At 38.0% G+C, this 14,005-nt stretch overlaps 1 protein-coding gene across 1 annotated transcript in view; it reads right to left on the bottom strand.

Moving 5' to 3' along the window:
* Positions 1-14,005, bottom strand: part of spidey (hydroxysteroid 17-beta dehydrogenase 12 spidey) — an 88,485-nt gene that overhangs the window by 65,325 nt on the left and 9,155 nt on the right. The window contains exon 2 of the mRNA XM_069836777.1: positions 7,622-7,979. Within this exon, the coding sequence (XP_069692878.1) occupies positions 7,622-7,772 (151 nt within the window). The 5' untranslated portion in view covers positions 7,773-7,979. The remainder of the gene's footprint in view (positions 1-7,621; positions 7,980-14,005) is intronic.

Genomic DNA, 14,005 nt, shown 5'->3' with positions numbered 1-14,005 from the left:
CAGTAGTGAAGCGAGTAGAGCAACAAGCTAATATTAGTAGATTCAATATATTGAAATTAAAGGACGAGGAAACTAAGCAACGTTATCAGGTTGAAATTTCAAATAGGTTTGCTGTTTTAGCAACTTCCGACGAAGGTGAGAAAGAGTTAGATGTTAATAGCGTGTGGGACAATATCCGAGATAATATAAAATTGCAGCTGAGCAGAGCATAGGTTATCATGAAACTAAGACAAAGAAACCATGGTTTGATGAAGAATGTTCCATTGCAGTAGATAGAAGGAAACAGGCAAAATTGAAATTCTACTCTCCAATTGTGGAGAGTAGAGATAATTATTTCAATCAAAGACGGGAAGCAAGTCGTACACTTAGGAATAAAAAGAGAGATTACTTGAAGGAAAAACAGAACGAGATAGAAACAAATAGTAAGAATAAAAACATTCGAGATTTATATAAGGGTATAAAGGAATTTAAAAATGGATATCAGGCAAGGGTAAACGTGATCAAGGATGAGAATGGTGACTTGCTTGCAGACTCTCGTTCAATCCTTAACAGATGGAAAAACTATTTTGGGTAACTAATAAATATACATAGGCCAAGTAGAAATGATCGGCACGAAATTCTAATACAAACTGCTGAGCCATTTATACCGGAACCCGCACTTTCTGAAATCGAAATTGCGATAGAATATCTGAAAAAGTACAAGTCTCCAGGTATTGGTCAAATTCCAGCAGAATTAATACAAGAGGGTGGAAGCGTATTATCAAGCGAAATTTATAAACTTGTACTTGCAATTTGGGAAAAGGAAATTGTACCAGAACAATGGAAGGAGTCCATAATCGTACCTATTTTTAAGAAGGGGGACAAGACTAACTGTAGTAACTTTCGAGGAATATCACTTTTGTTAACGTCGTACAAATTTTGTCGAATATCCTTTTGAGAAGATTAACTCCATATGTAGATGAAATTATTGGGGATCATCAGTGTGGTTTCAGGTGTAATAGATCGACTATTGATCAAATTTTTTGTATTCGACAGATATTGGAGAAAAAATGGGAGTATAAGGGTACAATACATCAGTTATTCATAGATTTCCAAAAGGCGTATGACTCGGTTAAGAGAGAAGTTTTATATAATATCCTTATTGAATTTGGTATTCCCAAGAAACTAGTTCGATTAATTAAAATGTGTCTTAGTGAAACTTACAGCAGAGTCCGTATAGGCCAGTTTCTATCTGATGCTTTTCCAATTCACTGCGGGCTAAAGCAGGGAGATGCACTATCACCTTTACTTTTTCACTTCGCTCTAGTATATGCTATTAGGAAAGTTCAGGATAACACAGAGGGTTTAGACTTGAACGGGTTACATCAGTTCTTGTCTACGTGAATATGTTAGGAGAAAATCCTCAAACGATTAGGGAAAACGCGGAAACTATAGTTGAAGCAAGTAAAGAGATAGGGTTGGAAGTAAATCCCGAAAAGACTAAGTATATGATTATGTCTCGTGATCAGAATATTGTACGAAATGGAACTATAAAAGTTGGAGATTTATCCTTCGAAGAGGTGGAAAAATTCAAATATCTCGGAGCAACATTAACAAATATAAATGACACTCGGGAGGAAATTAAACGCAGAATAAATATGGGAAATCCCTGTTATTATTCGCTTGAGAAGCTTTTGTCATCTAGTCTGCTGTCAAAAGATCTGAAAGTTAGAATTTATAAAACAGTTATATTACCGGTTGTTCTGTATGGCTGTGAAACTTGGACTCTCACTTTGAGAGAAGAACAGAGATTGAGGGTTTTTGAGAATAAGGTTCTTAGGAAAATATTTGGGGCTAAAAGGGATGAAGTTACAGGAGAATGGAGAAAGTTACACAACGCAGAGCTGCACGCATTGTATCCTTCACCTGACATAATTAGGAACATTAAATCCAGACGTTTGAGATGGGCAGGGCATGTAGCACGTATGGGCGAATCCAGAAATGCATATAGAGTGTTAGTTGGGAGGCCAGAGGGGAAAAGACCTTCGGGGAGGCCGAGACGTAGATGGGAAGATATTAAAATGGATTTGAGGGAGGTGGGATATGATGATAGAGACTGGATTAATCTTGCTCAGGATAGGGACCAATGGCGGGCCTTTGTGAGGGCAGCAATGAACCTCCGGGTTCCTTAAAAGCCAGTAAGTAAGTATATTATGTAATAATACTTTCAGTAATGGAGGTGAATGAATAGTGTTAAGATAATATGATAACGAATTGGTACCGGTAGTAAAGAATTTGCAGCATTCATGACGGGACACTCAGGAAAAACCTAGTTTAGTTGACAGATCAACTGGCTAAGAACTTGAAGTTAACTGTCTGTGGCTACAGGATATTCTCGTTGCCGAATTTGTAGAATGGCCAAGGAGTTCGGCATCTTATCAAATTGAGTGTGGGGGGGGGGGTGTTCATGACCCCTCGGCTGGACGAAGTAGAACGGAGGGACTTGGCTTCTTTAACTGCGAACACAATGGCACTTGATGTACAACACACACTCTGTCTGTGCTGCGACGTGTAGGCCTTAGACACGAAGTGCTTACTCATTGTCCGAGGTTTCGATAATACAGTTATTGCATACGTTATCATTTCGTTCTATGCTAATGCGCCTTGGGAATCTGCATATTCAATACCTGTGGGAGAGCGAACTCTAAATGAACACTGAACAAAAGTACACTTTTATTACAAGCACGTGTTTGTGCACAGTATAGTATACACAGTCACGAAGCTCAATACGTAGTAAATATGCATCCGTAGATAGTTGCTAACCACTAGGATCGTTAATATCGCCTCATTAGAGACAATGCGAAATAGTACCGGCACAGTCTATTGTTCGTAGCACCTTCACAACTCAAGCTTCGTGACTGTATGTACTAGACTGTTTGTGTCCATACTATTCTTTTCTGACTTCTCCTTCTGTGGGCTGTGACCCTACAGGACTCGCTAATGGCAATATAGCATTCCAAAAAAAATGTTATCAAATGATGTTCGTTTCAATATAATATGTAGGCCTATGAAAAAACATGCACGCTAACATGATTTCTTTGTCGATAGCTTATAAAAGCAGAGATGATTTATTGAAAGGTGCTTGATTGGCTTTACAAGGTAGGTTGGACATAAGAGTAAATTTAGACCATTTTTCTCTATATTGTCCATACAAAAGCGCGCACTAGAGGCTTTGCATTGTGTTGGGAAAATCCCTCACAGTCAAGGTAAAGTATTCAAGTATTGAGTGAATTAATTACGCTAATTGTTTAGCTTTTAATATTCTTTATTTCACTTTAACCTCTTTAACTCTAAATTTAATACCATGAAACTTATTTAACATTCAGAGTATTTGTTGATTTCTTTGCTTTTTACGTAATTACAAAATAGTAAAGAATGTACAGTAGTGACAAAAAACCGGACCGACGGAATAATCAAAGTCCCCGAAATGAGCCACTGCGCATGCCATGCCCTCAGTCACAAGATAGCGAGTAATCTATTGAAATTGTTGTAGTCTCGATTGCTGACGTAGCCCATTTCGAAAGTCATTAGAAAATAAGCTGGTAAAATTCATGTTCTGGGAATAATAAATTAATTAAGTACCTGAGCCATTCAATGAAGACGAAAACAGTACCCAGTTGCGTGGCTGTTGTTCAACTGCACAGGTGATTTCGGGTCCAAGGAATATGCACCGACGCTATGGAGTGAACAAGGCTCTGAAATCAGCTATAAGGGTCGGCCCGGTTTTTTTGCCACTACTGTACGTTCTTATAAAAAGAAACTTTTTCCTATAAAGACTCCTTTACATTTGATGTAAACTCAAAATAACATTGTTACGAATATGCATTCTGTAACTGAATCTCCATTGAAGTTATTACATTTGAAGACATTAAAATTTAATTTGAAAAAGAAATTAAGTTTACAGTAATGTTAATTAATGTGTTAAGTCAGAGCCATCTTCAGTTACAAGCCGGAGCATGGGCAGGTTTGGCAACGCTGAGTGGAGGAGGGCGGAGGCGAAATAAAGGCATGACGTTTGACGTTTTAGTGCTTTGATTTCGTTGTCACATGTACATTTTCGACATTAATTGATACAAAACTAAGTGCATATGATCAAGATTCAGTGTACTGATGTACATAATTTATTACGGAATCCGAAATGGTATTTTGAGTTTCAGAATACCGCATAAGTACTTGCATACATCCACTTATAACTTCAAAAAAATTAAAATCATACGTGTTTTTACTTGATGGTACAAGGGAAAATAAGTAAATACTTAAAGAAATGTTACTTATACCAAAAATAAATAAAATAACGACGTACTTTCGCAATACCCTATTCCAATCAATTAACCATTATGTGGCTAGGAAATTGACAATGTTTTGCCGCTTTTTGTTATTTCATCTCTGACGTGAAAGGTCTAGGATATCATATACATTTTAATTTCATGTGATTATCTGTCGTGCTTTTCTATATATATTTCGGATGCCCAGGAAGCTAGTTTTAATTTGAACCTCTCCAGTCATCATAACAATACTGTTATCCTAAATTATTTGTGATAATTTTTTAAAATATAATTTTAAATAGGCCAAGGCCAAGTATAAAGATCTATGAAAAAATTAAGAAACATACCTTCAACATAATAAGTAACAAAACACATTCATTACCTATTAAATGTGTGCCAATTAGCGTAAACTCGGTGAACTTTAAATCCTGTAAATTCGAAGTGAAAAGAAACATGTTTATAACTAATTTATTACAAAAGAAATAATATTAATAAACAAACCTTGAAAACCAACAAAGTGAGTGTATGCATGTAGAAATTATAGGTAGTTCTGACGTATGACAGGCATTCCGAATCTTCAACAAAACTGCAACTTTTATGGGATCACAAAACAGCTGTTTACAATGAACTTGAAAATCAACGACGTAACTTTATTGTTATAGCAGGCGAGACCCAACAATTTGGCTAGAATTCTGATATACCACAAACCACAAGTAAGACTATAAAAATGTAGTTTTTACAATATTTAATATTTAAAGTATTGTCAATTACTTCGTCATTAATAACAACCGTAAAAATTGCTAAAGACTGCAGCCATATATTCATTTATTGTCTTGTTTTGATCGCCAACACGCACTTAGTTTATAATACATCAAGAATGAACGTTTGGTACGACCGCGAACATAATTCCATCGACACACACTTATATTGTAACATTAATTTACATTGAAAATCGGCATTAGCACCAACACATGTTATAGACCTTAGGCCTCCGTTTGACAGATAATTACAGCGTTGCTCCGGCTTGTAACTGAAGAAAGCTCTGGTTAAATGTTACGTATCTACAGTAATATGATCGAAACGTATCTGATGAGACTTTTGTTTACTTTCTCCTCTCGCAAGTCTAGCGGAGTGGAGTTACTCACCCCCACCGCGAAGCAATGACTTCAAGGAGGGCTGGTACTCTTTACAACGTTGCAACACGTTGCATTTCGTATCTTCAAAACTATTGGACGTATCAAAAAACTTACTGGAAAAAAGTTGTTCCCATTGACTTGAATTGATGTAATAGGTTCCCTTACACCCTGTATAAGCGGTAGAATTGGGTGATGTTCACCAAGTCGGCAATTGTAGCTGTTGCGAAATCGGCTCTATACCACTCACGTTCTGACAGTTCCGCTTATTTTCCGCTACATTCCTATGCACTTAAGTTTATCCATTACTTCTCACTGCCAAATTTCCTTTGTAATGTCTGCTACAGTGCCAGTATTAATTCCGGATATAATTTCATTCACATGTTAACTACCTTAGCCGATTTCGCAGTAGCGTACATTACACCGAATTATTTATATCACCCTTAATTGTTTTTCTTTCACTTGGTGCACAGGTTGAACAATTACTTCACTGTACCAATTTGCGGAAGAGCGCAGCAACCCCCTCAAAGGGTTGTGTTGGTGCTACCACTTCTCCGACAAAAAAATTACTGCGTAGTGGAATAAGTAAGTGTTGTTTATTCTGTATAAAGAGAGAGTGAATTTAAATACTATTATAGTCACAATTATGCCATGGTATGAAAGAAAAATTTCACAACCTCGAGAGGGATGCGAACCTGCGACTTCCTGTGAAATTTTTCTTTCATACCATGGCATGATTGTGACTCTCTGATAGCAAAGAAAACGTGCAGTCTGTGCACAACGAATTATTCTATTCTATTCAATTTCTACTAGTCATTTCCTTCAGAATTCATTCCCAGGCAATCTAATAATGTTCAGTATAATGTTAATGGAATAAATAATCTGAGTGGCGGTTCTTGTAACACATAATCAGCTATAATATATTTTTCTTATGTAAATTAAAAATAACATGAAAAGCGTATTTGTATTTCTCGTAAGTAGAGCAAGCAGTGACGGAGTGAAATTTACCTGGAGGCAGTGACTTGGGTCAGGAATAAGCGAAGGATTTTTTCTTTCTCTTAACGTTAGGAATTACTTTTACGCCGCCGAAAACAGAAGCAGCAACCATAGGTTTCATTATATTTGAGGAATGCTTTTAATTGCATCTTACAATACTTCAGAGTCTAGCGGAAATTAGTTTTTTCACAGCGTTTTACTGTTGTCTATCATGTACATTGTATAGTGTACAGTACAGCGTTGACAGTGTAATATTATGTTTTAATGTTTAATTTCTTAAGAAAATTGGGTTTGTGACTACTACTACTACTACTACTACTACTACTACTACTACTACTACTACTACTACTACTACCATCACAGTCTAGTATATAGTCACGAAGCTTGAGTTGTGAGGGTGCTAGGAACAATAGACTGTGCCGGTACTACTTCGCATTGTCTGTAATGAAGCGATATTAGCGAACCTAGTGGTTAGTAACTATCTATGGATGCATATTTACTACGTATTGAGCTTCGTGACTATATACTAGACTGTGCTACTACCACAGTCTACTATATACAGTCACGAAGCTTGAGTTTTGAGGGTGCTAGAAACAATAGACTGTGACGGTACTATTTTGCATTGCCTGTAATGAGGCGATATTAGCGATTCTAGTGGTGAGCAACTATCTAATGTTTGCATATTTACTACGTATTGAGCTTCGCGACTGTATATACTAGACTGTGCTACTACTGCTACTACTACCAGTTGGCTCCGAAAATAAAACCTCTAGGCCTATGCTTTACACGTTTTAATCGAAGTAATTAATTTGCTTCGCAGAAATTCCCTTAGTAGTATTTCTCTTATATATTTTATCCGTTATTTAACGACACTATCAACTAAGCGGTCAGTGGGATTTATGATAGCGAGATGAGACCCAGAATTCGTCATAACTTTACACGACATGGGCCGAAACGGGATTGGAACCAACGCACGATAGGCAGCCTCATAGCAGGAATCGTGCCTCTTAACCTCTAGGTCTAGGTCACCAGAGTAATGAATGTGCGTGTAGTTTACATTGCACTCTTTATTTTATTTTGCGGATCTCCTCACATTCCCATCCCCAGTCTTCCCATCGTTTAACACCTGATAAATTTAATATAATTACAATTTTATTCTGCAATATTTTGGAACAGTATAACACTTACCTGCCCATCGTCCCATTTCTTGGACATTTGTGTACATCTTCATAGTCGGTGCTATCGTGAAATTATACAGAATTCTTATAACAGTTCGGGCAACCTGAAAACTCACTACAGACAAAAAAAATATCCCCACTTTTTCTAATGGTGTATACATTGTAAGATAAAACAATACACAAGAACATGCGAACTTCTGTAACGTAAATTGATTACTGTTCGTGATTCCGATGAGGCCAACTTCACATTTTCTTCGGTTCCCACCACTCTTCACGCATGCGCGGCAGACTGTCTCATTGACCAAGGAACTCGTTTCGCCTTGACCGAGCGAGCTCCTCACTCAAGTTCACGACCAGCTGGCCAGCTGCTGCAGGGCATAACGGCAGTGTTTGTAAAAGCTGTCTGCAATACGTTACAAAATTAATAATTGACGTTACTCTCATCAATCTAATATGTTGTTTCGATCGGGATGGAGGATCCGTAATCTACATTTATGATTATTAAAAAACTCTGTCCCCGAAAGGGGTGACTTCAAAAATAATTTACAGATCTTTTATCTAAATTTCATTGAGTCAGGCTTCTCATCCTATTACTCAGTTCCACCTCCTCATACCGCTATACCAGTGGAGTTAAAAATGCTTTCAATCGTCCATATATGGATATATCCGGAAATAATGTCTGCGTGCTCAATATTCAGTTGTTGGTATATTATAGTCCGTGAAACGAGCGGGCTCGGGTTCAAATCCTGGTTGAGGCAAGTTATCTCTCAACCCGATAAGAGCATATGCGCTGGACTACTGGGTGTTCATTTCAAAGTGTGTCATGACGTCACTGTTGTTGGGTCACCGATTTGAAGCGAGTTTCAGCTTATATGTTAGAGAAGTTGCCTATTATTTAAGGCGTTTTTCAATCTGAACTTGAGAACGTGTGCGGTATAACTTGAACGTCGTAGCAACAGATGGCGGTCTGTACGGTCTGTGTGCTACCATAACCTCTTTCGAACTGTGTTTTGCGCCGGCAAGTCGTACGCAGGGTATTTGTTATCATCGGTTGCGTACGGTAACATTCCACAACACAATTCAAATGCTTCGTGTCCATGTTGACCGTCGAAGTTAATGTCAACAAATACGTAAGTAATCGTCTTAACCCTCTCCCCATATCTCGACAGTACGTATTTCCAAACAGTTCACATTCCTGCCACTACCGGCGTTACCGTACGTATCGGTACGTACTTTTCAGAATGAACGCCGTACTTGCTAGGCAACTTCTCTGCCTCATAGGTTATACACCTCTGCGGAAGTGTAGGAAGATTGAATTCTCTAGGCTCATCGGCTAGCCACATGACGACATACAGCGAGCCATGACACACTTTGAACTGAACGCCCAGTAGTGTAGACTACGGGCGCCGCGCTTCACATGACGCCGTATTTTCGAGGTACTTAATGGAAGAAAAATGTTAAATAAATAAATTGAAAGGTAGAAAATAGATGCTTTCAAGCTGTCTGATGAAAATGACATTCCAGCGCATTCTGACTGACAATGTCGTTGTTTTATGTGTCGGGAGGACAGCATGCTGAATTCCGTGTTTGTGTTGACTTCTTGCTGTGTCCTCATTGGTTTACAGACTACAAGGTGAGAAACATACAAGTTTGAATTATAACCAAAGCTCGGAACTTGGGGACTTATGTCTTTGCACGTGGCTAAGCGACGGACTTCAATGTCAACAAATTCCCGCTTCCAGCACGGAGGTACTGTCAGGTCTGCTATAAAAGTGGTTTCTGGCTGAAGCAACATATTGATAGTATTGTGGTAGGTTGAAACATGTAATTTTATAGCATATATATAATAAAAATAAACATCAGCAATGTATCAAATTTACTGTTCTGCTCTGTATATTGTATTACAGTGTATGGCCACTTACATTCGAAGATTTTCGAACCCATAACTTCTTCGTCAGAGAGTTAAACATGATTTGAAACGAGAAAAACTTATTTCCACGTCACATGAAATGACGAGAGCAAACTTAAAATAAATGTTTTAACTGTCACTGTTTTGTTCGATTTTCAGCAGTTGCTAGCTGATCTCTTATCTGAGAAAGATATGTATATCCTAAATTTTTCTCGAAAATAGTTTTCAATTTGTGTGTCGCTACTAGGGCAGATCCATGGCTATGGACAAATTTTCCACCAATTTAAGGGACTGCAATGTCTTTCAATGAATGCCGTTTCCAGCCTTTAGTTTGTGTGTGGCACAACTTACAAAATATAAACTCTCCATTCGTAGAAAATAATGTATCTCCTCCGAATTTCTCCACGAGATTCTGTACCTAAAATTTAAAAAATGTATTTTCAAACTTCTATAATACCCATTCGAATAACACGTATTTTCTAATTCCTCTAACAGACCGTTTATTTGTAATTCTCTGATTGTCATTGGCTTCAACATGACACAGTTTCTTCGTGCGTAGATGTGACCACTTTCTTAGTACATACGACTGTCCTTGAGCGCTTACAGCGTGAGCTTTGTATACGTTGTACCTGTAACCTTACTCATGCACACGACACACAAGTCCCCAAGTTCCGAGCTTTGATTATTACACTCTTAGGTTTACTCTGGCCTATATCCGATAATTAAACAGAATTTTTAGAGCACTATTCCTACTTGGTGGGTGTGTGATTCATTTGTTGATACCACTATTTAGTTTTCGTAACATAAACACTATTGATATGGTCTTTGCTTGCCGTTTAGAAAATTATAGGCCCGCATTTTTATTTCCTGAAGTTCACATGTTTATGTTGAAAAAAGAGTCCATTGGTGTCTAGCACTTGCTACTGAACTATTTTGCAGTCTGTCAGTAATCTGTTTCTGCTCTCTCAAAACGCCAGGAAGCTAAACGAAAGGTGAATAATATATTTTGGTTACATCAGTCACAGTTGTTATTTATATCTGAGGAGAATATAAAGAGGTAATCAAATATTATGAAATCATATCCGGAAGATCTGGCAGAAATCAGTGAAGGATTTTTGGAGTTTATTGAACTACTGAAAATTGATTTTTCTTCTAATACTGTAGAGTTGGAGTTACATCAATTGATAACTTACAGTAAAATAATATTCTTTGGAGTCTCGTTTTCCAAATGTAGAAATTTTTGCGTATCACTCATGTTTGTAAACTGCTGCATAGAACGACCATTTTTTAAACTGAAAATGATTAAAAATGAACTGAAGAGTATGATAGATCAAAACAGATTCAACAGTCTCACTTAATGGGCATTGAACTCTACGTTAAGTACACATTTCTAGTATCAACAACTTTTCTTATCCTGAATTCAGAAAAGTTAACTAAATTGTAGTTTTGCTGCTTCTGACTTCTGGCATTGATATTTGCATGTACGCCTAAATAATTATAATTATGCAGTAACAGTTGCGGTTCTAGAGGCTTTAAACTGGGGAGGGAGGGCATGTCTTTATATTGACTTCTTATTTTGTCATGTATGATACTTTTACAGTAATACAACATTATACATACAAATGACTTTTAAGGAACCCGGAGGTTCATTGCCGCCCTCACATAAGTCCGCCATCGGTCCCCATCCTGAGCAAGATTAATTCAGTCCCTACCATCATATACCACTTCCCTCAAATTGTTTTGATATTACTCTCCCACTACGAATTGGCCTCCCCAAAGGTCTTTTTTCCCTCAGGTCTTCCAACTAACACTATACGCATTTCTAGATTCACTCATACGTGATACATGCCCTGCCCATCTCAAACGTCTGGATTTAATGTTCCTAATTATGTTAGGTGAAGAATACAATACGTGCAGTTCTGCGTTGTGTAACTTTCTCCATTCTCCTGTAACTTCATCCCTCTTAGCCCCAAATACTTTCCTAAGCACCTTATTCTCGAATACCCTTAACCTCTGTTCCTCTCTCAAAGTCAGAGTCAAAGTTTCACAACCATACAGAGCAACCGGTAATATAAATGTTTTATTAATTATAACTTTCAGCTTTTTCGACAGCACACTGGATGATAGAAGCTTCTCAAGCGAATAATAACAGGCATTTCCCATATTTATTCTACGTTCAATTTCCTCCCGAGTGTCATTTATATTTGTTACTGTTGCTCCAAGGTACTTGAATTTTTTTACTTTTCAAAGCATAAATTTCCAAGTTTAATTCCAAACCTATCTCCTTACTTTATTCAAGTAAATTACCCTCTTTTCTCCAATTTTATACAACATTTATATTCGGCAATACATTTGAATCTGTAGTGGTAAAATTTCAGGCTGAAACCGTCCATAATTTGTTGACGTTTAACTGGCTCAATAGCAAGTGAAAATATTGAATAGCTTCATTGTTGAAGTCAATGACTTACATTCAGTAACTACAGCATGTGCATTTATGGTACAGGCTACAGGGCCCGCACAACTCATTTCCCTGGCATTATCACCTTCATTCCACTCAAACGCTAGATGACAATCGCAGTCGATAAAGCGTCGTAAAGTGTATCAATTAAAAATATACCCGATACGGCATACCGAAGGGTAAGCGCGAAGGCTGCAAGACAGTCGATGGCGCTGTGGAACTGTTAACTATTGCGCACGCCGTAGTTAATTCGCTGAATTGCCAATACGGGCTATTTTCCTTTGAGGTGAGTTTTCACTATGCGCCTTCATAGCTGCTAGTTTTACTTCGAGTTTTTCACGATTTGAAATTGTGTGTTATTCCATGAAACGTTCTGCAGTTCACAGCGTTACGAAGTGGATTATGCATACAGAATGCACACTTCAGCCTGGAGAAATATTACGATAAAAATTGAAGGAAAACTAAATCGAGGCAATAATTCTGCTGCGGTGTAATTTCAGAGGTGCAGAAAAAAGTAGGATATGAAAGTGAATCTTAATCCTGTAACCAGCCAGCATTATCGTACAATGGTTGTGACACTGTCGACGTCAGTTTGGGCAGCAAGAACGGATTCTACTCTCTCACGGGGAGCCATATGATTTCTCTTCATCCCCTTTCTTCCCCGCCGAACACCGCGTAGCGTTGATTCTGGGACGGATGAATATTAAGCGTCCCCGTTTAGAGCCTGGATCTGCTCCCGATGCCGAGCCCTGGTTGGGCGATGCACACCGAAAAGTACGGAACAGGTTGGTGCCGGGTGATTACTACTACTGTGCAGTGAACTGAAAGTTACATAAAAGTCGCTTGATTTTTCATTATTAACACAGAGGGTTTTATTTTTGTTGCTAGAGGGCATTGAAAAGCCCTGAATCCCTATTTAAGTAATATAAATTTTAAAATAAATTGTTTCCGAAAAATAGTTAAAAGTCGCCATATTTAAACTGCTGAGTTGGTAACACTGCTTTCAGATGTTCATCAAAGGCAGTGCATTGAGATTTGAACTTGTGAGCCGTCACAGATCTCCTGGAGTGCACATATGATTATGTAAATGAATCAGCAGATGTCTCAGTGCCCACGAATTTTCGTTTCTCTCGCCCTTAGATACAACAAAGAAGCCGTCTGTAAAAACAATTCGACAGTGTTGCAATGCTGTAGACCGGATAAAAACTCATGTGGCAACTGCTAATTCCACATCTGAACACAAGCGGAGGAACACAGCCACACTCTGCTGCTTACCACTGTTGGAGCTCTCAAACACAGAAATCGTTTTGAAACCTGTTTTGGTCCAAAGAAATGTTTAGACACTTTTTGTTTGTAGTAAATCTCAGAGCTATTGTTTAAATTGTTTTAATAGAAAATATACTGAAAATTATAAAGAAACACAGATTACGTGGCCAAAATTAGGTCTAATTGCACACCGGAAGTAACGATGTTGTTCTTGTTTACACACACATCTCTTACACGAACCAGTTTGTGTTGCTTGTGTTACTTGATGTGTTGAAGTTAGTGCAGTCGTCATGTTGGTTTTGTTGGGCACTTCTCATTTGGGGTTCGACGCGGGGACTGTGGAGCGCTTAGCCGCTTACGTATTCTACGGGCAGTGGTTATTATTTATTTATTTGTGCTGGAAGAGTTAAGGCCATAGGGCCTTTTCTTACATTTCATTGCCATGGCGGGGTGCTGAGAACAGTAGGACCCATTTGTGCCCAATTTCAGTACGCAACAATTCAATTTATCGCTTGCGATATTTCCAACGCCATACTGATTTATGCAACCTCAACCATCTTGTTCCAGTCTAACTTGATGACTTTCTCCATTTGATTTTTGCAATTTTTCGCCACGTAGATTATAATGATTATGAAAACTATTCTAACATAATTTTCGTCGTTCGTGTCAGCACATACATCCTTCACTTTATTACTAGACCAGCAGATTGCTGACCATTCACTTTTGATCCGCATGGAACATATAGTATTTCCCCCTCATTG

The sequence above is a fragment of the Periplaneta americana genome, chromosome 10 (genome assembly GCF_040183065.1).
Source record: "Periplaneta americana isolate PAMFEO1 chromosome 10, P.americana_PAMFEO1_priV1, whole genome shotgun sequence".
Lineage (NCBI taxonomy): Eukaryota > Metazoa > Arthropoda > Insecta > Blattodea > Blattidae > Periplaneta > Periplaneta americana.
The sequence above is the reverse complement of the archived record's forward strand: the minus strand, read 5'-3'. Positions and strand labels throughout refer to the sequence as shown.